Source organism: Scyliorhinus torazame, chromosome 15, assembly GCF_047496885.1.
Source record: "Scyliorhinus torazame isolate Kashiwa2021f chromosome 15, sScyTor2.1, whole genome shotgun sequence".
NCBI classification, from domain to species: domain Eukaryota; kingdom Metazoa; phylum Chordata; class Chondrichthyes; order Carcharhiniformes; family Scyliorhinidae; genus Scyliorhinus; species Scyliorhinus torazame.
The window spans coordinates 11,597,842-11,623,328 of record NC_092721.1 but is presented as its reverse complement, the minus strand read 5'-3'; the positions used below and the strand labels follow the sequence as shown (position 1 = coordinate 11,623,328).

The 25,487-nt window shown below is 44.1% G+C and overlaps 2 protein-coding genes across 2 annotated transcripts in view; one reads left to right on the top strand and one right to left on the bottom strand.

Moving 5' to 3' along the window:
• Positions 1 to 4,092, top strand: part of LOC140391525 (FERM, ARHGEF and pleckstrin domain-containing protein 1-like) — a 326,539-nt gene extending 322,447 nt beyond the window's left edge. Inside the window, 1 exon segment of the mRNA XM_072476099.1 lies at positions 657 to 4,092. Within this exon segment, the coding sequence (XP_072332200.1) occupies positions 657 to 738 (82 nt within the window). The 3' untranslated portion in view covers positions 739 to 4,092.
• A 2,526-nt stretch (positions 4,093 to 6,618) lies between these two features.
• Positions 6,619 to 25,487, bottom strand: part of LOC140391524 (serine/threonine-protein kinase 24) — a 58,081-nt gene continuing 39,212 nt past the window's right edge. Inside the window, exons 7-12 of the mRNA XM_072476098.1 lie at positions 22,952 to 23,137; positions 21,106 to 21,251; positions 19,619 to 19,745; positions 18,489 to 18,557; positions 18,224 to 18,360; positions 6,619 to 11,404 (exon numbers count right to left, since the gene is read on the bottom strand). Of these exons, the coding sequence (XP_072332199.1) occupies positions 11,368 to 11,404; positions 18,224 to 18,360; positions 18,489 to 18,557; positions 19,619 to 19,745; positions 21,106 to 21,251; positions 22,952 to 23,137 (702 nt within the window). The 3' untranslated portion in view covers positions 6,619 to 11,367. The remainder of the gene's footprint in view (positions 11,405 to 18,223; positions 18,361 to 18,488; positions 18,558 to 19,618; positions 19,746 to 21,105; positions 21,252 to 22,951; positions 23,138 to 25,487) is intronic.

Here is a 25,487-nt window from a genome sequence, read left to right as displayed (position 1 = left end):
CTAATTTGACCGCGATGTCCCCGAGTTAGTCATTTCTTTGTGAGGGACGGTTTGCATATGCACAGAGATAGGCAGGGCCTAAACACTTGGCGGGTCAGAGATCGGGCACCCTGATTTGAAAGTAAAGTGACAGGACCCCTTCCCCCATGCCCCCCCTGCACACTACGCAGACATCAGGGTGACCCGATCTACCCCTCCTCCCCCCCCCCCACAAGGTGGCGCTGGAGCGTGGCGACTCTCTGCGAGCTCTCTCCCACAAATCCTGTTCCTACATATTTCTTATATCCTATGTCCTATGTTTTTCTCACGTATGGAATGATCTGTCTGGACTGTGCGCAGAACAATACTTTTCACTGAAACTCGGTACATGTGGCAATAAACCCAAATCCAATCCAATGTTCCCCTCCATTCAGTCGCTTCTTAAAACCAACCTCTTTGGTTGCCAACGCCCCCCCCCCCCCCTTTCTCAAGGGCAATGAGGGGCGAGCAATAAACGCTGGGCTAGCCAACGAAGCGTCCCATCTCAATGATGAATGAAAGAAAATTTGTCCTGTAAAGCGCATTGGGACTCTTTAAAGTGCTTGAAAGACGCTAATAAATGCAAACTGTTGTTTATTATGCAGTTTTACTTTCATGCATCACTTTTCTCTCAACAGGTGGATGGAAGTGATAAGAAGTGCCACCAGTTCTGCCACGCGTACTCGCCTATTAAGTCGCAAGGAGTCTCATGCTTACTGATCACGAGGGCTGGGGATGGAATAAGCCCCTTTTAGCCACCTCCAGCATCAGTTATCACACAACGTTTTGGCTTGTTGACCGGAATTCCTTCATGAGGATGCTGAATATCTAACCTTAAAATAAAAACCATGCCAATACAGCAATTCAATCTACTTTAGGGTTACAAAAAACTGAAATGTGCACCTTTTTCTCTTCTGCTACCCTTGCCCCTGCGCTCCTCAATCTATTCCAAGCTGGGGGCAAAAAGTGTCCTGCCCAGTGCCCGAGTGAGTTTGCACACACGATAGATATAAAACAACAACAATATTGTGTAAAGTTTACAGGAGAGTTTGAAAGAATGCATATCTAATTCAATTCTGGGATATCAATATCCCCCACTTTGCTGATGCATTTTCCTGAAACTCTAACGCAAGCATAAACTGTATTTGGCAAATTAATCAGTGGTATGCATTCGACTGTATTGTAGGCAGGCACTAATGTTTAGAGCTGATTACGTGATCTACAATCTTTAGACCAATACGGTTTAAGTACTGATTAATACAGACTTTGACAATCAATACTGTTGGTTTGGAATGAGTTTATCTTTGTCGTCCCTTTGATTTAAAGAATCTGCCAACTTTATAAAAGCCCAAAGTTTTTTTTTAAATTTAGTGTACCCAATTCATTTTTTCCAATTAAGGGGCAATTTAGCGTGGCCAATCCACCTACCCTGCACATCTTTGGGTTGTGGGGGCGAAACCCACGCAAACACGGGGAGAATGTGCAAACTCCCCACGGACAGAAACCCAGAGCCGGGATTGAAACTGGGACCTCGGCGCCGTGAGACTGCGCCACCGTGCTGCCCATAAAAGCCCAAAGTAAATGCACAACACCATCCTGAATTGCTCCAGACAGACACACTCCATTGAACAATGAATAACTTTTTTTTTTAAACACAGTTGAGCTTCAATTCCAGTCTGGTTGTCACAAATAAAAATAACCATTGGTAAAAGAGACTGGGATGGCATTTTGCAAAGATTCACTTCTTGCTCGGCTGAGGGAACAAAAAAATGGTTTTAACTGATCCTGATGTTCCTCCAGCTTCCATATTAAACAAGATCAGATCCTTTGGAATGTGAAGTTCCTCCTGCATTGTTTGCAACACAGAAAACCTGATTCAAAAGGAAAGTAAGTCAGATTGAGATTAAATTGTTTGAGGAACTACAGGCTAAACAAGAAACGTGGTTCGATTTAAGCACCAGCTTGTTCCCAAGATCATTCTTGTTTTTTTCAAATCACTTTCAGCAATTTGGCTCTTCCGCCGCAGAATTTTTCAGGATTTTTTTTTTTTTTCCAAAAATGCACTTTGTAACCAAACATAATCCCGGTCGGCCGCGAGTTGTAACAGACTGGAGTTAGCAGCGTTGTCGGACCCAGAGAAATCACGAGGGTCACACCGGTCACGCGCTGTGCTTGAACCTCACATTAATACAGGGTGGCTAATCTACTGCCAGTGGTACCATTTTTTTTTTAATGGATCGTTTAAATTCTCAGCGCCAGAACAGACACGATTGTGTTTTGTGTCTCAGCAGCCAAGTTTAAGCCTCAGAGCTGAAATGTGAAATTCAACAACCGTGCCTGGAGATGCCAAATGTGTGAAATCGATCCATTGTGTGACATTGGATCGCCTATTTCCTGTTACCACAAGTTGGGTTATTTTAAAAAAATTATTCCATTATTACAAAGATGTTAACGTATTCGTTCATTTCAAACATGGTGAAGAGTATAACCAAGTGACCTGATGTATCTTGAAATCCAGATTGTTAAATGTCCCAATATGGATGTAATCAGTTATTTTATACTCCATTTACCCACCCAACCACGTAGACTATCTTCCACCTGTTTAACCAAGGTATTGTAGTTTTATATGATTTCAGTACATTGGGAACACTCTCCAACTCCTGATCGATTAGCTTCAAGTTCCATGCAACATATGGGCAGCACGGTAGCATAGTGGTTAGCACTATGGCTTCACAGCTCCAGGGCCCAGGTTTGATTCCCGGCTGGGTCACTGTCTGTGCAGAGTCTGCATGTTCTCCCCGTGTCTGCGTGAGTTTCCTCCGGGTGCTCCGGTTTCCTCCCACAGTCCAAAGATGTGTGGGTTACGTGGATTGGCCATGCTAAATTGCCCTTAGTGTCCAAAAAAATGTTAAGTGGGGTTACTAGGTTATGGGAATAGGGTAGATACGTGGGCTTCAATAGGGTGCTCTTTGTAAGGGCCGGTGCAGACTCGATGGGCCGAATGGCCTCTATGATATTGCTTCTTCTGACTGAAAATCTTGTCCCAAGATCACTTTTGTGGTCAGGAGGGGGCCTACAACTTCAATGAACCTGACACCTAACCACTCCATTTAAGAGTGTAAACAACAAAAGCTATTCAGTAAGATCAGGGCTGGCATCAAATCCACCTTCCTGCACTATCCTCACATCCTTTGATTCCTTTATTTTCCAAAAAATTCACTGATGTCTAACCTGACTATAACAGTGTTCCAAGTAGTACGTTAGGTGTTTCTGAGCCTTTCCAAGTCAATTGTAAAAGTGAACTAAGTCTCCAAAAAAAGAAAAAAAAAGGGGGGGGACCACCTTGCCTCCAGGCAGAAGATAATCAATCCTTCCATGGTTGGTTATGATCTGAATATGGCTGTGGCCTTTCAATAAGATTCACACCAGCAATCTGCTAAAAGGCGGCCTTCTCGAGGTCCAAAGGATAGATTTCCTGGGGCAACCCACGCTCTCATACCCCTCCGCTCGCCATCCTCCTTTGATGTGGGGATGCAGCAGGTTAGCACCCCTACAGAAAATTACTGTGGTGTGACAAGTAGAACTGAATCCCGGCCGAACCGAGATTTTGTCCCAGACATTGTCCGTATTTGTCTCAAGCTAGAACACAAAAGGTCACAACTTGATTTGTCTTAATTCCATTTGTTGAGAGCGGTCTTGTGTGAAAGGAAATTAAAATATCCGACGTTGTAAAAGCCACTTCTGAATGAAGAATTTGACATGTTGGAGCTAAAAAGCTTTTTCTTTAAATAAACAAATGAACAGGTACTTCTATTCATTAAAGTCTCCTTGTTGGGTGAGACTGCAGTACGCGACATTAGCACAAAAGTGCATTTAAAGTAACAGGAATTGGAGATAGTTCCATGAACATGTTTGTTATATGTTAAGACCGCTGAGTGCAATACCACATTGGTAACATCTAAAAACCTTTGTTCCAGGACCGGTCCTATTTTATAAGTGGTAATAGTATTGTTTATACCTTTTTTTTTTAAAACAGCCTCTGAACCATTTCAATAAACACTACATTTGACACCCGTTGTTGTAGGAAGTAATATTTTTGAAAGTCATTTTAATTTTTTTTTCCTGTGATCACATTGGGCAGTCTTCCAGCCTCTGGATTGTTGGGAGACACTACCCACTGACCTCCTGGCCAAGAAGTCGCAACTTTCAATGGTCGATTCTCGTTCCCAGGAGCCTCCACATGAATGTCTCCAACTCAAGAGTTGAAATCAGAGACTTTGGACAATTCCAATGGGCTTAGCCGAATAACTATCCAGACAGATTAAAACCTAGGCCAACATCTGGGTTGCCCCCCCCCACCCCACCCCCCACCCAATCGCATCCCAATTTCCCCGATGCCCCCTACCTCCATCCAGACACTTTGGGGGGGGGGGGGGGGGGATCAACCGTCCAAATCTCCGACTACTTCCCAACCTGACTACGCACCTCCTATCTATGTTATCCGATCACCAACATTCAGTCAAGGACGTTTAACCGTCCTGTACAGCAGCTAGTGCTGTTAAAAGGGGGCTTGTCTGGGCTTCCCTCCCTGTACTATGATCCAAAGGAGTGCTGTGAGGAAACATTGTCCTACAGCAGGGTTCAGAATACCCCATTGGAAATGCAGAGCAGTGTCAGTATGGGGAAATCTCCTGGTCATTGCTGCACATCAGAGGACACGGACCAACACGTTGAGAAGCCTCTATTGAGGGAGCAAAATCAGGAAAAATGCTCAGATGTAATTACAATTATGGTAATTAAAAAACCCACAATGTTGGCACCCACCAGTTTAGGGCGAGGTTCGACAGGCTAGAAGATTAGGCTCATAAAAAGTGTGGGTTGTAATAGTGCTGGATACGCAATCCTTGTATTCCAGTTGAGATGTTACACCAAGACCCCATCTACTCTCAGGTAGACAGAAAGATCCCATAGCAATATTTTAAAACGTGGAACAAGTCTTTCCCAAGGGTGGCATGGTAGCATAGTGGTTAGCACGATGGCTTCACAGCATCAGGTCCCAGGTTAGATTCCTGCTTGGGTCACTGTCTGTGCGGAGTCAGCACGTTCTCGCCGTGTCTGCGTGGGTTTCCTCCCAGTCCAAGGATGTGGTTAGGTGGAATAGTTATGCTAAAATGCCCTTCATTAGATGGGGTTGATGGGTTACAGGGATAGGGTGGAAGTGTGGACTTAAGTAGGGTGTTCTTTCCAAGAGCCAGTGCAGACTCGATGGGCTGAATGGCCTCCTTCTGCACTGTAAATTCTATGATTCTATGCTGTTCCCAACATTACCAAAACAAATTATCTGGCGATTATCACATTGCTGTTTGTGGGGGCTTGGTTTACACAAATTAGCTGTCATGTTCCTCCATTACAGCAGGGACTATACTTCAAAGGTACTTCCTCACTGTTAAAGTGCTTTTGTGGGGCTGGGACAGAAAGTCGTGAGGTCATGAAATACACTGTGTAATGGAAGCCTTTATCACTTCATTTTATTCATTTGCCCCCAAATTATGTTGTGGTACTGGTTCGTTGACTTGGGAAAATCTACGAGGTACCATTGGAAAGGCAATGCACATGCTGCCAAGATACTGGACTCCGAATCCAAATTCTTCTTGTTGAGTGATTTTGAAGTTTACACAGAGCTATAATTCTCTGTTCACAAAGCGTGATAGAGCTACCATTTAAATAATGTCATATGGCCATGGAGGATGCACACGAGGTAGATCAGGTCCCGGCATTTCCTGAATGCACTGGGATGTTCAGGCTAGGTTGGTCAAAAGAAGCGGAGGCCAGATAGGGTCTAGAATGGACAGGATTCCATCATGCTCCAGACTTACTTCTTTATCTTTCAGGCATCAAGTGGTGACAAACTCTTCAACATGACTTGAGGGTGGGGAGCATTTGGGTGATGCCATTGCAGGCGAGGTGGTGTTGGCTGGTCTTTCTTCTCCACCAAGGTATGGCCACCAGTTGGTACTGTCGTATGGTCTGGTAGGTTACTTCCAACTCCTCAGCCCAGTCCTGGTTGTTATCCACATCCTGTTGTGCAAGACTGGAATAGGCGGCTGCATTGTCAAATGTGAAAATGGAGCTAAACACTAGAACCGTCACATGGAGTCAATAATTGACCAGTTATATCACACTTTGTGAGGAGAACATGACAGCAGTCAACCCTATGCTTGACTTATATATATATACAATTATGATAATGCTCCTCATCTTGTACTGGAGGTCGGTGATCGAGCGACTTCAGAAGGACAGGGTTGCACCCCTCTGCCCTTAACAGGATTATCCGAATGTTGCTGTTTCTTTCCTTTCCCCAAATCCTGGCAATGGGATGTTTCATCATATGCAGCACAAAGCTGCAGTCTCTTCTGACTGCTTTTTTGAAGAATTCAGAAACTAAGGTAGAAGGCTTGCGGAGAAACACAGGGCACCATTGCCATATTGAGCCAGGCCAGAGAAAGAAATGTGGCAAACCAGGAAATAATGGCAGCCCCATTCACTGTGCAGGGCCTGTGATTCTTACTTCTAAAAATAACTCGTTTTTCAGAACTAGGATTGTACTTTGCATCAGAATTCACAATTTATTTAAAATCACTTAAAAGCTTACAAGGAATTTCAATACATTGTTTAATGACAGAAGCAAGGATTATATACAAGACTATAAACTGTCAGCAATGTTACATAAAATGAAATTTACACTTAATTAGCATCTTTAATAAGTATCCCGTCATTATTAAACATCTTAAAGGACAGATTTACTGCAATACTAGCTCTTTACACACAATTATAAAAATATTGTCTTTTTAATTGAATCATTCCGTACATTATACCTGCGTTTAAGAACGTTTCCTGATGATCCTACTACTTTATTGCCATTTTATGCACAGAATACAATAATTACAGTTTCCTTTGATTGTAAAGAAATTGTTGTTAACGGGACAGAATAGGTACAAAACCGCAACTTACGTACCGTTTAAATTGCTAAAAAGAAGTCCTCTCAAAAGTGCAGCCAGGTACATGCAAACTAAATAAGGATATAACAATGGCGGGAAGTGCAGCTCGATCATATGAAAGGATACAGAATGAGTCATGGCACTTGTTATGGAAACATTGACAGCTTAAAGCTTATATTTAGTAGACAGTGCCTAATGTCACCTTCCTTTTTTCAAATTACCAATCATATAGTGCAAACTAGTGGGAAATATTCACCTCAAAAAAATCAAAATAACTTAAAAATGGAATGCTACCAGATATTCAAGTTATTGAAAAGTTTTTTTTTTTTGTTAATGAGCTTTACATAAATGGCTCTACATAACTAGTACCTCGGTTACGTACTATTCTGCAAATAGAATGTTTTTTTGATTCAGCCAGCAGTGCAATGTTACTTCTCACAAGAAGCACATTTCTCTTTTTAAACCAGACACAGAATCCAATGACTGGGAAACATTTCTCAGAAATGTTTGTATGATCTCACGTCAAGTCAACAGAAGTGCCAGCTACAGGTTTACGAAACGATGCTGTCAATTTAAAAAAGAAAACCATCTGAAAGGCGCTTAACACGGGTATAAATAAGCAGCGGGATTGCTTCAAACCAATGATAAGAGGAAATAGAATGAGTGGCTGTCCCCCCCCACAGCCACTAAAATTCAAACCGGATCACAGTCCGAAGCAAAAAAACAAGAAGCTCAACCTTAAATCGGACCGCACTCTTACAGATCAAAATGGACTGTCTGCTCAGTTTGTTAAAACATTTTTAAGTTACATTTTTAAAAAGTGGATCAAAGTACCGTTGCCTTTCATTTGACTTAAGATTTGGATGAAAATGTGAAAACGTACGGTGCTGAATCCGCAGAAATAACTACCTCGCACACTCCTGTACTTCACTGGTGATTATATTGGCACAACTCGAGATAAAAAGCTGTACTTCAGTCACATATGTAACTGGTGCTTGTTTTAAAAAAAAAAAGGCATAAAACCTTCAGCAAACCACCTGAACACAAGGGCATTCGGTTATGACACATAATCAGGTCTCATGCACGTGACATGGAGTAAAAGGGTTAAGTACCCACAGAAATACAAACGAATGCCATAAATGCCATCAACTTGAAGATTATTTAAAACCAAAGTTGCATTGTACACCAGTCGTACAACTCTGATGTACATTTCTGAAATAAAACTGTATTGCTTATTCCTCAAATTGATTTATACGCCACCTAATGGGTAAATTAAGCAATCAAGACGAAGCATTGGCATGTGAAGCTTTGACTTGCTCTCCATCTACATCTTCACACACAGCCACCCATTCCAACATCTCTTAACTTGTCCCTCAGGTGTCTCAACAAGATTCAAATGAAATGCCGCACTTCGCTTTCTTCAAACTGACTTCACTCAAGTATCAGTGATAAGATACAGAGGTTGTGGTTGTAACTGCTCCAGTTAATTCCTCCAACACAACATGGGGCCCACATTGTAAAAGTCCCTTAAGAGAAAGCCGAGGGGGTTACCCACAGGGGTTTGTAAAAATCTTTAAAGGGGTTTTATAGCGTAGCTATTCACCCTTGTGGACGAGACCTAAACTAGGGGCCATCAGTAGGAGGTAGTCAATAATAACTCCAATGGGGAACTCAGGAGAAAATTCTTTACCCAGAAGATGGGAGAATGTGGAACTCATTACCATAGGGAACCGCTGAGAATTGTAGCGGTGCATTTAAGGAGAAATTTGGTAGCACATGAGGGAGAAAGGAATAGAAGGTTAGCAAACAGAGCGAGAAGTAGGGATGGGGAGAAGGCCCATGAGGAGCATAGATACCAGCCTGGGCCAGTTTGACTCAATGGCCTGTGCCCGTGCTGTAAATTCTATGTACAATGTGTAAATTAGCAGGTGTCGGAGCCTTACAGCGGTGATGGCAAAAATATCAGTATCACTGCGTAGCTCACATTGACCAGGGTTGCTCTCCCTCATGACAAGGTGGGTGGGATTGCTCCTGATTCAAGCAGAGGCCAGGGGAGGGTAGTCTGGGAGAATGTTTCTTTCTGCCTGTATTTAACCGTGCACTTACCGGACAGAATACCGACTCCAAGAGAGCTACACTCAAAAGGACAACAACGCTTTGTGGCATTTTCTTTCTACAAAGAGCCATTCGAAAGGATAAACAAGACATCTACATTCTGAGGGGCGGATATATTCAACCATTTCCTCCCTTGATAAATGTACTTTTCTGACATCAAGGATGAGTGAAAGTGACGAGGGGCACTGGAAGCTCTTCCATTTCTGGGTGGTGCAACAATCAAGCTGTTTTGCTTATTGAGCTTCCCTCTGGCAAAGCTCCCTGAACAGGACAGATGCGACAAGATCTCAGAACCTGGAGGCCTCCAGTGTAATAGCAGGGGAACATTTCTTAATCTTGCAACCTGTGTCAAAATGCCATCTACCAGATACAAAGTGTTCTGCAAGCCGAGTGTTCACTAGGTTTAAAAAAATTTTTTAAGAGTACCCAATTCATTTTTCCCAATTAAGGGGTAATTTAGCGTGGCCAATCCACCTACCCTGCACATCTTTGGGTTGTGGGGGTGAAACCCACTCAAACACGGGGAGAATGTGCAAACTCCACACGGACAGTGACCCAGAGCCGGGATCGAACCTGGGACCTCGGCGCCGTGTGACTGCAGGGCTAACCTACTGCGCCACCGTGCTGCCTGTTTGGGGCAAGTTTAACTTAACCCACCCATTGAAAAACTAACAGGAGCGAGTGCAATGCTGGTTTCACAGCCTGTTCCATCAAACTGGATCTAAAAAGCCCAGCACCAGGGCTCAGGACCGCCATGGCAGCCCTCCTTCGTTTACACCACAGTTACAAGCTACCGAATCGGGTTATCACTTGGATCCATTTCTTGTTCCAACTGAAGGTGAAAACTGCGCTTCTGCACGATTTACTCACCAGGCATTAAAATCTAGAGCTCCTCATCTTGGAGGGGGATTTTTCAGTCAAAGAGTGGGTCATGAGTTCTTGACGGACCGATTCTTTTTGGCACATACCAAATGATTTGGCCTCTTTGTGTTAGACATTGTTGAGCTTCTGGAATCTCCCTTAAAAAACCCTGAAAGTGGCCACTATGAATCAGCTGTTATCATCTGTAACTGGGTCAAAAAGATCTGAAGCCACGTGCTGGCACACTCCAAAACACAAGAGAAACTCACTTTCTGATACAGAAAATAACCATTCGAGCCTAACACGCCTAGAAATCGACAGTCGCATTTTTGCAGAGGTCATCTTATGGCAGTTCAAAACTTGACTCGCAGTCCTTGAAGGGGCAGTCCGGCATCCTGCATGCAGAGAAGATCCTGGCGAAATATTTATTAAAAGGGACAAACACCATTCTGGTTGCATAGCTTGCCTTATCTAGGAGGAACGCAAGGAAAAGAATATCGCAAAAAAGTGATTTCTAGTTTTGCTTAGATTATCACGGAAAAGACGTTAATGACCCGAGAGACGTTGGCGGCAGTCTGTTGTCCTGAATTATTCCACGGTGCTGTAAATGTAACAGTTGACGGTGACATTCAGATTTTATATGTCATCCAAGATGCCAGGTTTCAAACAAGGTAATTCATTTGGACGAAGGCTTAAAAAAAAAAAAAAACAGGACATACAGGGGGAAAGCAATAGTCAGATGACTTCTGCACTCGGAGCTTCTCCAAGGTGGATATTAATTATCAAAAATTCCCAGACTCTGGGAATAATGAAAATAAAAGTCACCTGAACATTAACCAAACTTTACAGGTAAATTAGCAAGGCAATATTATGGCCCTTTCGGAGAATCACTCACAAAACATTATCTACATAAGCATTCGGCTGTTGATGCGATTTGTACAATTATGCCCCTAATGCACTCTCAGGATTTTCACCTCAAGTAGAAATGACCCTATATACAAATATATACAAGAAGCAAGATCCACCTCTCCACCTCCCAGAAAAAAAAGCCCCATCAACTTAAAGCAGGATACCTGAGGTGCTGCAGAGGTTTCAGTACCCTATCCCAGTCCTAAATATACAATTTGGGATTTAAAACAACAAAAATAATCAGTAGGCATTCCACCTTACTTGAAAATGTGCACTATGACAGAAATTAATAAAATCTAATTCCTTTAAGCAGCACAAACCGATCGCTCCCGAGAGACTTCATCGTTTGACGTTGGGTGCCCAGGGGCAGGCAGCCAGTGACTGGACAAGCCTTGCACGGTTGCGGAACAATGATCACGCTCGGAGCACCTCCTCAATGCAGACAGCAAGGACTGGACATTAACCTTCAATTGGAAGAAGTACCTGCTCCACTTAACGAATATCTGAAATAAGAATTTTTTACAAGTTACTATTTTCTTGTTTTACAAGCAGATAAATCAATAACATGATGCTTAATATTGGCCCTTCTTTCAAAATATTCTGTAAGAAAAGTACATTATTTGTTTTTTTGACATCTCATTAAATTACAGAACTGTCACTGGGCACGAATAGATTACATATAATTCAAGTGTACAAAGACCAACTCAGTCCATCAAGCTTGCCCCACACGATGATGAACGGAGCATCATGACTAGGTTACCCCTTCCTCAATTTCTCCCCTTCCCTTTGCAGCAACATATCCTCCTGGAAGAGGCAAAGCACAGGGCAGAAAATCTGTAGTGGGCAGGGGGAGCACTCAAAAAAATTCTCTCCAAACCCCTTGGGCAATCAAAAGGAGATTTCATAGATCAAGTGTTATTAACTACACTGATCAATCTGATGTGATCTCTGTGTCAGTCAAGAATTGGTCCAACTCGGGGGCAGCATGGTGGCGCAGTGGTTAGCACAGCTGCCTCATGACGCCAAGGGCTCGGGTTCGAATCCCGGCCCCGAGTCACTGTCCGTGTGGAGTTTGCGCATTCTCCCCGTGTCTGAGTGGGTCTCACCCCCACAACCCAAAGATGTGCAGGGTAGGTGGATTGGCCACGCTAAATTGCCCTTAATTGGAAAAAATGAATTGGGTACACTAAATTTATGAAAAGAAATACTAAAGTCGTCCATACAGGGCTGCTCTCCCAGAGGTGAAAACCTGCAGCCACTCCATTTGTGATTTGGAAAGCGCCAAGAATAAGAGTTCGCTCTTAAGATAATCAAACTGAAGTCTGCAGCACACATTTTCCACACTGGATAAAATACTTTCACTTTAGAAGGAGCAGAAAAGCTAATGGTTTTGATTTACACACATAAGTAGAATGATACAGCATTTGACTGCACAAAAACAGGCAATTTGGCCCAACTGCTCTATACGGTGTTAACGCACCACTTAGTCTCCCAACCCCCTCTTCTACTCAACGTAACCTTCTACTCCATCTTCCTCATGAATTTATCGAACTTCCCCTTAAATACATCTCCGCTATTCACCTCCATGTGATAACCGATTCTACATTCTCATCACTCCTTGGGTAAATATGTTGCCCCTGAATTTTTTATTGGGCTTATTCGTGACTATCTAATCCTTGCGGCTCCGAATTGAGGGTTCCTCCGTAAGTGGAAACATCCACTTAAAAGGCCGATGCTGAAGAATTATACAGCATTATTGACACAATTTAGGGAAAGTTAATGTTAACAGAACAGCATGATCTCTCAAAAAAAAGTAGCATTAAAATGCCAGTGATTGTCTTGTGAATCCAACAGACCCATGGCAGTTCACGCATCTGGAGGGGTAAAGAGTTCTTGCTCTTTTCCTCAGTCCAGAAGGTATACTCCAGGATAGACTTATTTGTGATGGGCGGGTCTCTTCTTCCCAGGGTGAGGAAAGCAGGATATTCGGTATAGTCACTTCGGACCATGCTCCGCACTTGGTGAACCTGGTTTTAGAGGTGGACCCTATTCAACATCCGACATGGAGGCTAGACGTGGGGCTACAGCCGGATATGGGGTTTTGTGTGCGCATTTCTAAGACTATAGATGAGAATATAGGGTTCAATGGGAACTGGTCTGTCTCTCCTACGACGCTGTGGGAGGCCTTGAAAACGGTTATCAGAAGGGAGATTATATCAGACAAGGTGCACATGGATAGGGAGGTAAGAGCGGCAGAAGCTAGTTGATGATATTCTGGAGGTGGACCGCAAGTATTCGAGTGACCCTACCCCGGGGGAGAAACTCCAGATGCAGTTCGATCTGTTGTCTACAGGTAAAGCCAGTTGTGGCATTCGAGGGGATCATTTATGAATATGGGGAGAAGGCCAGCCATCTCCAGGCGGCCTCCCGGGAGATCATTCAGGTCAGAGGCTTGAGCGGCAAGCTGGTGTCCACCCCAGATAGAGTGAAGGGTGCATTTGAGGCCTTCTATAAGAATCCTTACAGGTCGGAGCCGCTGGGGGCGGGGGGTCTCGGATATGTTGGCATTTTTGGAAGGTGTGAAATTTTCTGTGGCGGCAGAGGAGAAGCGTGAAGATTTGGAGTCACTGTTAGGTCCTGGGGAGATCTAAGCTGCTATAGGATGCAAACATGTAAGGCCACAGAGCCGGATGGATTTCCAGTGGCGTTTTATATGAAGTTTGCCGGACAGTTGATCGCATTGCTGGTTTCAGGGTTCTCTGGACCAGGCCACCCTACATGTGACGCTGGTGCAGGCATTGATTTCCCTTCTGTTGAATAAAGATAAGGATCCTGTGGAGTGTGGTGGATCATACCGTCCTATTTCAATGCTGAATGTGGATGTCAAGGTATTGGTTAAAGTGCTAGCGATGAGGTTGTCTTCCTGGGGTGATAGGTGAAGATCAGACAGGATTTGTTAAGGGTCGGCAGCTATCGGCTAACGTCTGGCGACTGTTAAATGTAGCTCTCTCCTTGCTGGCGGGGCTGGATCCTGAGGTGGTGGCATTCTTGGATGTCGCGAAGGCCTTTGACAGAGTGGAACTCAAGTACCTGTTTACAGTTTGAGGGAGGTTTGGGCTTGGACCAAAGTTTGATTTGTGGATACGTCTACTGCCTTCTTGACTACTGTGCGTACCAACACTTTGAATTTGGAGTACTTCCAATTGGGTAGGGGTACGAGACATGGATGTCCAATGTCTCCCCTCCTATTTGTATTGGCGATCAAACCCTTGGGTGTGGCTTTGAAGGCTTCGAGAAAGTGGAAGGGGTAATTGGGGGTGGGGTTATATAACAAACCCAGGCCCCACTACGCTGATAAATGCAGCTTTGGCTCTTTTTCGGGAGACAAGTTGAATCTGGGTAAGAGTGAGTATTTTCCAATGGACCCTACGGGGAGGGTAGCCAACACAGGTGTGTTTATCTGGGTGTCCAAGTGGCCCGGAACTGGGCCCAGCTTCATAAATTGAACTAAGCCTGTCTGGTAAGGTCAAGTCTGATCTGCAAAGCTGGGAAGACCTGCCTTTGTCCTTGGCGGGCAGGGCCCAGTCGATCAAAATGAATATTCTTCCCAGGTTTTGGTTTCTCTTTTACAATGTCTTCCGGTCTTCCTCCCAAAATCCTTTTTTGGGAGGGTTAATAAGTTGATAGCAGCTTTTATGGTTGGGGAAGAGTCCGAGAATTCGTAGGACAGTTTTACAGAGAGACAGACAATTGAGGGGGGGGGGGGGGGGGGGGGGGGGCCCTATCTGCACCAACCATCTGTTTGAGCCAGTGAAGTTAGTCACCCTGTCTGGGGAATGGGGAAAGAAAGTGCTGGAGAAATTAGGATACCTGTTTCTGGAAGGGCGATTCGCCAGCCTGGGGAATTGACGGTGAAATATGGGCTCATGGGGTCGAAAGCGAAATATCTCCAGGTTCGGAATGTTGTACGGAAGGCCTTCCCGGCATTCCCCAAGGCGCTGCCAACATCTCTTATGGAAAAGATCCTTTTGTTTGTGGGGTCGGAGGAGGGTAGCGGGTCTGGCATCTATGGGCAGATCTTGTCAGAGGAAGTGGGCCTGGATGGGGTAAAACAGAGGTGGAAGGGGGAGTTGGGGCCCATAGCAGATGTCGAGGTGTGGAGTGAGGCCCTTCACAGGGTGATCTCCATGTCGTGTATGAGGCTGGGCTTGTACCAGCTCAAGGTAGTGTTTAGGGCTCATCTGACCAAGGCGAAGATGAGAGTTTATTTCCCGAAGGTGGATGATAGGTGTTAGAGGTGCTCCAGAGGCTGGGGCCAATCATACACACACACGTCCTGGTCCTGTCTCAAACTGGTGCGTTTTTGTGTTTCCTTCTTTAGCATCATGTCAACGATTCTGAAAGTCAAGCTGGAGCCCTGGCCTCGAGTTACTGTATTCGGGGTGTTGGACGTGCCGGGGTTGCACGCAGGGGCGGAGGCAGACGTTCTTGCCTTTGCCTCGTTGATTTCCTGGGGGCAGACTCTGCTGGGATGGAGGTTTCCTACCCACCCAGCGCCTTGGCCGTTGGTGACCTAATGGAGTTTCTGCACCTGGAGAAGGTCAAATATATCGTGAGGGGATCGGTCCAGGGATTCTACCAGAGGTGGCAGCCTTTCATTGTATATTTCAAGGAATTAATTGCCGTGAAAAACTTCAATAATATTTTTTTAAAAAGGAACAAATAGCACAACTTGGTGCAGGAGAGGATTCAGGTCCGGGAATTTGGACTAGTTGGTTTATGCAGTTGGAAGCTGGGGTGTGGGGTAAGTCAGGAGAGCACTGGAACAGTCAAGTCCATGGATGATGAAGGCACGGATGAGGGTTTCAAAGGCAGATGAGTGGAGGTGAGTAATATAGAGGTACAAGGAAGTTTTTTCCCATAATTGAGAGAATGTGGGGTTGGATGCTCACTGCCAAGTAGGACGCTGAGCTCTCTAAAGTCTGCTTCAGTCTGAGAAATAGTAGCAGAGGAATGGAGTCAGTAGCGAGGATAAATAGTTTGCAGCGGGGATGAATGATGACAGCATGACTGTCTCCAGGCAAGCAGCATGTCAACACAGAGGCAGTGATGGGGTTGACTGCGGACATGAGGAGGTTGACCCCACCTCTGCAGGCGATGCCAAAAGTGGCATGTAGGTAAGAAAGAGGAGGTGGTCAAGGAAAGATCATTGGGCGAGTCTGCAGATAACGGTATGGGGATAAGAACCGCACAGATAAACTGACACTTTTATCGTATTGTTAGGAGAGTAAGTAAGTTGTATTTGTGGGTGTTAGGAATACGCTATAGCTTCAAGTTTAACTTATATTTGTGCACTAGCTTACCTGCATTCTAATGAGGTTTTATGGCTATTGAAGTACAGAAAACAGGGGACCCACACAGACACGGAGAAATAGAAAACAGTTTGAGATCAGTTGGTGATTATGTTCTAAGGTGAAGGGAGTGGTTTGCTTCTCTCCAGCTGTACTAGCAGAATGAAGAAAATAAATCTAAGAATCGGAGGTGAGTTGCTCGACTGTTAAAGTAACAGTTAACGTCGAGTGAGTTCCGGATATCAAGGGAGACACCAAGTTGTCAGCAGTTAACTGAGGGAGGGAACTGCAGGAAGAAGGTCCTAACGGAAATGGAGAAAGATCCTAAGAAGACCTTTAAGCTAAGGCAAAGGTCAAGGATTCTGGTACAGAACTTGTCCAATGAAGCTAAGTAAAGGACAGAGGGAAAGGTTGCAAATTACAGAGTAAAAGCTATAGGAAGCAGATTTAAAAGCAAAGTAGCTTGCAAGACACCAGATGATTGAAGCGTACAACTGAAGGGCTTTAAATCTTTACTATGGGCCTGTGAAGCAGTGCCGTTCTGTTGGCATGATTATCAGAGAAGCTTTAATATTAGTGGCGATCCAGGAGAGATGGACATCGGAAGGAGAGGTTGAAACCCTTAGGTGGACCCTTGATGCAGATTCCAAGTGAAAGAGTTGCTTGAGAGAAGATTCCAAGGCGTGTCCTTTGAGCAATCAGATTGGAAATCCTTGGGAGAAAGACGGAGTTCAGTGGGACCGTTTGGCTCACTGTGTGACAAGCGTCTGAGAGGAGTTGATGCGAGATCCATAGCATCTGTTTGGGTTGGCATCTGTTGGTTTCAGAGTGTGGTGTGTGTGACCACAGGTCACCTATTGGTTTACATGGACTGTATATTTGCTGTGAATATTCAAGTGCAAGAAACACTTGGTAACTTGTGTTATCCTCACAAATCTGCATATATCAGTAAAAGTATAGTGGGCGACGGAATAGTGTAACGTAGTTCATCTTTAATTGTTTAAATTTTTTTTTTGTTAACTCTGTGCAGTAGCCGCTCTCCATGTTGCTAAACAAAAAATAAAAGTTCAGGCCTAGTTCCTCCCTTGGATCTGACTTGTCAAGGAGTGACACTAGCTGGGATTGGACACAAGGGGCCATCGTAAATAAATAACAAGTTGCAACGGGATAGGAACATTAGAACAGGAAGAGACCGAGATTATGGCTGATCTGTGACTTAACTCCTTATATCCACTTTTGCCGCATATCCCTTAATATATTTGGCTGACAAAAATCTATCAACTTCAGATTTAACATTAACAATTAATTCAGCGTCAATTGCTGTTTGTGGAAGAGAGTTCCAAACTTCTCTCACATCTTTGCATGAAAGTGTTTCCTAACTTTACTGGTCTGGCTCTAACCTTTGGGATGGGATCACCTCCTCTCTTAGACGCTCCAATCATTGGAAATATTCCCCCCCAGTCTACTTTACCCTCAATATCCTGAAGATGCCAATTAGATCACATCCTATCCTTCCAGATTTCAGGAATAACAACCATACGGTACGTAATCTCGCCTTGTAATTTAACCCAGAGTCTAGGTATCGGTCTGGTACGTCTGCACCACACTCTTTCCCAAACACAACACAAGTGCTCCAGGTGTAGTCTACCTAGGCTTTGTTTAGCATTACTTCGAAGATATTCCTCTTGGGATAAAAGCCAGCATTCCATTAGCCTTTTTGGCTAATTATAAGGTGGTGAAATTAGCATCAAAACAGCAAATGGAATTCAATGTTGAAAGTAGGACGTGATAGTTTGGCGAAAAGTAATGTAATAATTAATTATACTTTGGGGGCAAATTGGGTGGTGTGAAAAAGCAGAGGGATTTCAGGGTTCAGGTAGCCAAGGCATCACCTGAATGGTTTAAATGAGCTGTGGGGAAACACATTTGCTTCAACAACTGGGTCCAAAATATACAATCAATGGAAAATACCTTTGAAGCCTTTGCACAAGCTGGGATACGAGTGTGTCGGAAATGCCTGGACAAGCCTCTTCTACCAAAAAAATAGCCTCCCTCAATTCTTCTACTGCTGCAGTGTTACCACCTCCAGCCCGGCTCTTCTCCTTGAGCTGAAAGAATATGGAATTCGTCAATCCACTGGGAATGTGTGCCAATCCATCAATACAACAGAAACGTGCATTATGGGATACATCTCCTGCTCCCCACTCCAAACTCAAGTAATTGAATTTTTGCATACCTCAGTAAATAATGGAGAAATAATTGTTGGTAAACACTGAGATAGTGTGTGCTTTGGAGTATCTTCTACCTATGAAAGTTGAATGTTAGACATTAATCTCCTTAGAATTGGCAGTCTACAGCTCTGCTTCAGTGAAATAGAATAGCGGTTAAAGTGGAAACAAATATGACACAAGAATCACACATTTCTCAGCAAACCTGAATAGTAAACGGGTGATACAAACTATTAGAGGGTAGCTGGTCGACATATTTGCATCTTCTATTTCCTGATAATGCTATTTTCAACAGCAATACCAGGTTATTTTCTGCATTCAGTTGCCTGTTACTCTGGTTTCTGGATGAAATGAGTGGAACTTCTTTAACAATAATTACATTTTTCTTTTTAAGAGCACAGAAGCAGGGCATTTGGTCCAATAGTCTATACCTTATGTTCATGCGCCACACCCATCCACATCAACAAAACCTTCCTTTTCCTTGGTATTGGGTGGAGGTGTTGAGTTTGGGTAGGGTGCTCTTTCCAAGAGCTGGTGCAGACTCGGGGGGCCGAATGGCCTCCTTCTGCACTGTAAATTCAATGATAATCTATGATTAATCTAGGACAAAGGTTCGGCACAACATCGTGGGCCGAAGGGCCTGTTCTGTGCTGTATGTTCTATGTTCTCTCATGTGTACATTTTGCTTCGCTTCAAATATGCCAGTGTGATTCTTGTCATCCACTCCATGTGGTAGCGAGTTCCAAATTCTAACCATCCTCTATGTTAAGGAATCCTCTCTTGAATTTTTCATTAATTTAATAGTAGCTATTTTATATTTTGTCCTCTAGTTTTCAACTCTATATCTATCCTATCAAACACTTGCAAAACTTGAGACCTCTATTGGGTCACCTCTTCTTTCTTCCACTTGTCCAATCTTGCTTTGCATGTGTTGATGGGCTGATATTAAATTAGATTTCCTTAGACCTGTTGGCAATTACAGGATTGCATTGCATAGAATCGCAGTGTTGTCTAAGCTACTGAAGTCAATATGTTGTAGTTCATCTCGCCCTCTAACCAGTAATTTAAGAGCTGCGTGAAGGCTACTTAAGAAAATAAATCACAAGTCAAACTTATAAATTGGAAACATGAGTTGTACCTGATCCCTCTCGATAAGATCCTCGGGCTGTGCAGCTCCATTTTGCAACTTGATAGGATCTTTCTCTCTGATTGTGAAGATCCAATCACTTGTGTCATTTCCTCCTGATGCTTGTTTGTCACTTTCCCTAATATTATTAAAGGAAACATTTTTGTTTAATCTATTGTTAAAAAAAAGTCTCCATGTAAAATCATCACGCCAAATAAAACAAATAAAAACTATTTTGGCATCTGTGTCATTTGGCAGCAGACTTGCCTCAAGAGTCACAAGGTTCCGTGTTGAAACCCTACTCCAGGGCCTGAGCACAAGAATCAAGGCCGATACTCCTGTGCAGTAGTAAGGGAGCAGAGCACTGTCACGAGGTGCTGTCAGGAGCGAGGGAGTTAGCCCTGGGCCAATATTTATGCCTCAATCAACACCACAAAACAACAGGTGCCTGTTCATAATCAATATTGAACCTTGTGGGAATGTTCTGCACACAACTTTGCTGCCATGTTTCCTACATTACAACAGTAACTACATTTCAAAAAGTACTTCATTGGTCTTCAGGGTTTTGGCAAAGGTTGGTATCATGACCGGTACAGGCTTGGAGGGCCGAAGGGCCTGTTCCTGTGCTGTATTGTTCTTTGTTCATTGGTTGCAAAGCGCTTTGAGACTTCAGGTGGTCGTGAAAAGCATGTCATAAATGCAAGTCTTCTCTTTCGTTGGCTAGATTATAAACAAGAAAAGCACCAACTTGGATTTATATAGCTTTTTTAACTGGATTTAACGTCCCAAGGTGCTTCATGCGAGAGATGCCAACAAAATTTGAGACAGTTTCACATGTGGCGATATTCGGACGGGTTGGCCAAAGAGATAGGTTTTAACAGGCATCTTAAAGGAGAGCGAGGTAGGAGGCGGCAATTCCAGAGCTCAAGGCTGAGACAGCTGAAGGTTGTGGAAGAGATTTGAATTGAGAGTCAAGCAGAGATCTGTTTTTTTCCCGCCCACCAGTCACACGAGTGTCACCGGCAAGGGCAGCATTTATTGCCCATACTTAATTACCCTCAAGACAACGGAGTAGTTTACTCGGTCATGCATTTGTTTTCCCTTTGAAGGATCTTGCAGCACAAGTTTTATTTTCTTCAAATTGTCTCTCGTTCCTTTCTGCATCACCTTTTGACTTGTCTCCTCTGGTTATTGAGTCAGCTGCCAGTGAAAACAATCTCTCCTTATTTACCGTATCAAAACCACTCAAAGTCCTGAACACCACTATTAACTCCCCTTTCCACGTACACGTGAACTGTTGAAATGCATAGCATGGATATTTTTAAGGGGCGGCTGAACAAGGGATTACAAAGGCATGTTGATAGGGTGAATTGCAGAGACTCATGTGCAGAATACACACCAGCGTGGACCAGATGGCCCGTTTCTGTGGTGTAATTGAGCATGTTTTATTGGAAGCATCTAAGAGGAACTGGCTGAACACATGGTACAGGAGCACTTACGAGTCAGATTCATCTGAGCTGGAATGATCATGATTTTGCTCCGCCTTCCACCTCTTGTACCGGTCAATTAGTTCCGTCAAGTAAGAGGTCTTCTTAGAATTTCGTATAATGAATTTATGCTTCAGCAATTCTTTTGCTGTAGGTCTCTTAAGAAAGTGAACAAAACATAGATGAGTTATTCCTTCTTAAACAGCAAAGTGAAACCATTTCTCATCATCATGGAAGCAAAAGCATTTCTGTGCACTGGGTGCTTGGGACGACAATCTTCATAAAACATGCTACACTTCTTGCTTAATGTAACCACCTTCAGAGACAATGGGCACATGTGCATTATTATACCCAGCCATAATCACAAACATCACAAATGTAATAACTGGGATTCCACTTTGAAAATACCTGATTGCCGAGAAAGAGATGTTTGGAAGACACTATTTAAATACAAGTTTTTTCTTTCTTTCCTGGTTTTGTTTGTTCACAAATGCCTCAAATTTTCCACTCTTAACTTAAGGTGTCATTTAGGCCCAGAACTGTGTTAAACATAGCAATCAGAGTCAAAGCCTGTGCAATCTGAAAACGTTTACAGTGTTGTTGCAGTAACAGGTCAGTGATGAGACATTTAAAATTTAATTTTGTTCTCCGATTGCGCCTGAATCTGCATTAATGTTCAGGGTGTATATGGGTGATGAGTCTACGTCAGCAGGAAACAGACAAATGAGCTATCCAAGAGTCTATCTTGACCCCAACTCTGCTCAACTTTGCACCAACGACCTACTCCACAACCCAGTCCCAAAGGTTTAGCTATGCAGATGACATCTGCAGTGGCATATAGGTTCAGACTTTCCTTGAGCTGGAAGACACACTAAAAAACGATATTACAAAGCAGGCAGACTACTGCAAGACATGGTTCCTGAAACTGAACACCAGTAAAACAGTCTCTAGTGCATTGCACCTACACAATGCCAGTGCATAGAGGGAACTGAACATCACCCTGGGTGGCCAGGACCTGAAGCATGATGCCCATCCTGTCTGTTTAGGTGTCACTCTTGACAAAGAGTCCTCATATATCAGACAGAGCTTCAAGACTACAGAAAAAAAAAATCCCCCAATAACTTCCTCAGTAAACCAGCTGGTACCTCAATGAGATCACATTCCAAAACCCTAAGGACCACTGCTCTTGCCATTATTTACCCAACTGCAAAATACTGTGTTACCAGTATGGTACCAATCTGCCCACAACAACCTATCAATGTGCAACTCAACAACGTGCATTATCACAGTAGTCTTTGACCAGCCCACCTCACCTGCTTCCCAGTCCTGAGCAACATTGCACCCCCACCATCACAGCAAATAAGGAGGGTAATTGCAACAGGCAAGTTACTGATGAAGGTCCTACTCTAATCCAAGCCATCCCCTAATTTGTGACGTCCTCAACCCACCGGCAGTACACATTCCCCCCTGCCACCCCACATGGTTAAATCCACCTTGCCAAGAAGTAACAGTGGAGGACCTATTGCAGGAGGGTTGCCAGGAGAAAATATCCACCAGAAACAACTCTCTCATAGACAACACTGCACGACCAACCAGCTTTGGTCTCCTACAGCGATGATGGGCCCTGTAAAACCATTTCCAGTCTGGCCAAGGCTTCTGTGCAGCCAGAGCATCAGAGGGGCCACCAGGACCATCCAGGCTGCAGCTCCAATGACTCACATTGTCACGGAGTATCTGTCTGCTGATTAAACTTCAAGGTGGGCTTGAATAACTCCATTTATTCTCCAAAGTAGAAATAACAACCAAGGTTCTCGCATGTTTTTTTTGTTGCAAGATCTTTAGATTTTAAAGCACTCACAAAACTCGGTTCTTTATTCAAGCAGGCTTCTACAAATTCTTTAAGGGGTTTACTGTAATTTCCCTCCAATGTTGGTGCATTGTTCTTCGGAATAAGGAATAAAACTTTCATCGGATGTAGCTCCGAGTGCGGCGGTTCTCCTTTTGTAAGTTCTATTGCGGTTATTCCCAAAGACCAGATATCAGCCTAGGAAAACAGGAGTACAAGAAAAGGAAAATTATTTTGGAAAAACTTCAGAATATGTGTTTCTCAACCAAGTGTGGAGTTTAGCCCTTTGGTCAAACATCAAGATTATTATTGTTTCAACTTGAGCCAAACTCTAAAATGCTTCGCTAACAATCCCAGAATGCAATTTATCCCACAGCATTCACATGGCTGGTCCAGTTGGGTTGCTGGTCAATGGTGTTGTTGTAGCCACGTAAAATGGCTGCGTTCCGATTAATCTGGCCAAAACCCAGTTTAAAATGGCTAACCCGAAAGACTGCTGGGAAAAGCAGCTAAGAAGACACAAGCAGGTAGCTGCAGACAGTATTGCATATTCGGCTCTGGGAAGTTAGCCCAGATCGATACTCAGGGCTATCAACAGCCCATCAACCCAGGTATTTGCAGTTGCATTCAGGACTGTTTACACGTAATCAACTCAGACATCCACAGTTAAATCGGCTATCCCCGGGAACAATTGCAACATATTAGCAATTGAATACCGGGCCAGACCTGTCGGTGCCTGCAGTGGCCGAAACAAAGACAGGTGAGCGACCACCCCCCGATCGAGAAATCGCCTCACCATTGGACACATCGACCCCAGAGATTGGGGACAGGTCCAATCACTTGGGACTCAGGGTCAAGGGCCGCCCCGGGAGGCGGGAAGCCCCTGGGCCCTATAAAAGTGAGGGTCCAAGTTCAGATCTCTCTCTCTCTCTCCTCTTCGCCTGCTCGAGACCTTCACAAGAACAGCAACCGGCAACAGTAAGTTTGAATCCAGCGATCGCTATCCGGTAAAGACGCCTAGCCACCGACCTGTAGCAGCCTTTTGAATCCCGCGGGCCAGATCTGAGTGGACAAGCCATTTGTTTCCCTGACCTGGTGGGCTCTTCCTAAGTTAAGTATTGGCCAGTAGTGATAGGTTTATTATATAGAAAGTAGTATTAGGGTATTAATATTGCTTGTTGTATATAATAAATGACCGTTGTTTTAATCCTTACTAAGCGGTGTGCTGTATTATTAATCATAACCTGAACTTGAACCACATGGCGGTATCATAAAGATACCTGGCGACTCGTGAGCAAAGGTGACGTAATCAGAGCCAATAGACTAAGGTTAAAAAGAGCAACATTGTCCAGAATACCCCAAAGCTCTCTGCAACCTCCAGCCATTTTATACACAGTCAGCATCGAAGGGGACTGAGGATATTTTAAAGCGTACCTTTGATTTTCCCACGTACGGTTTACTTAATACAGTACACACCAAGCATCAAATATAGGGTCTCCCAGCAAAAGATGTACCACTGTAAAGCACATCAGTACCAAATTACCCAATTTTTTTCCCATTTAAGGGGCAATTTAGCATGGTCAATCCATCTACTCTACACATCTTTGGGTTGTGGGGGTGAGACCCACGCAGACATTGGGAGAATGTGCAAACTCCACACAGACAGTGACCCGGGGCCGTGAATGAACCTGGGACCTCGGCACCATGTGGCAGCACCGCTAACCACTGCGCCACCGTGTCGCCCATCAGTACCAAATTAACTGAGCCAATTACACCAAACATTCTTTCACCGCTAGATTACACACCAATTTCTGCTGTCAGCATTTGAAGATATCGGGAAATAGTTGAACAGAAAACGGTAGTCAAAATAACAAACAGAAATACTTTATATCTTTCAATCAAAGTGCCAATTTATGAAATAAACATAGGGTTAATTTAAGCCACAGGATCTGTGCACAGGAGTTTGAGAATCATTCTGATCCACATTGGTGTTTATGCTCCACATAATCTTCCCACCCTACTTCTATTCCAGTAGCACATCCTTCTACTCCAGCAGCACATCCTTCGACTCCAGCAGCACACCCTTCGACTCCAGCAGCCACACCCTTCTACTCCAGCAGCACACCCTTCTACTCCAGCAGCACACCCTTCTACTCCAGCAGCACACCCTTCTACTCCAGCAGCACACCCTTCTACTCCAGCAGCACACCCTTCTACTCCAGCAGCACACCCTTCTACTCCAGCAGCACACCCTTCTACTCCAGCAGCACACCCTTCTACTCCAGCAGCACACCCTTCTACTCCAGCAGCACACCCTTCTACTCCAGCAGCACACCCTTCTACTCCAGCAGCACACCCTTCTACTCCAGCAGCACACCCTTCTACTCCAGCAGCACACCCTTCTACTCCAGCAGCACACCCTTCTACTCCAGCAGCATATCCTTCTATTCATTTCACAGAATGATGCAGCCCAGGGGGCCACCATTTGGTCATGTGTGCCTGCTCTTTGGTAGAGCTATCCTATGAAGCTACTTCCCTGTTCTATCCC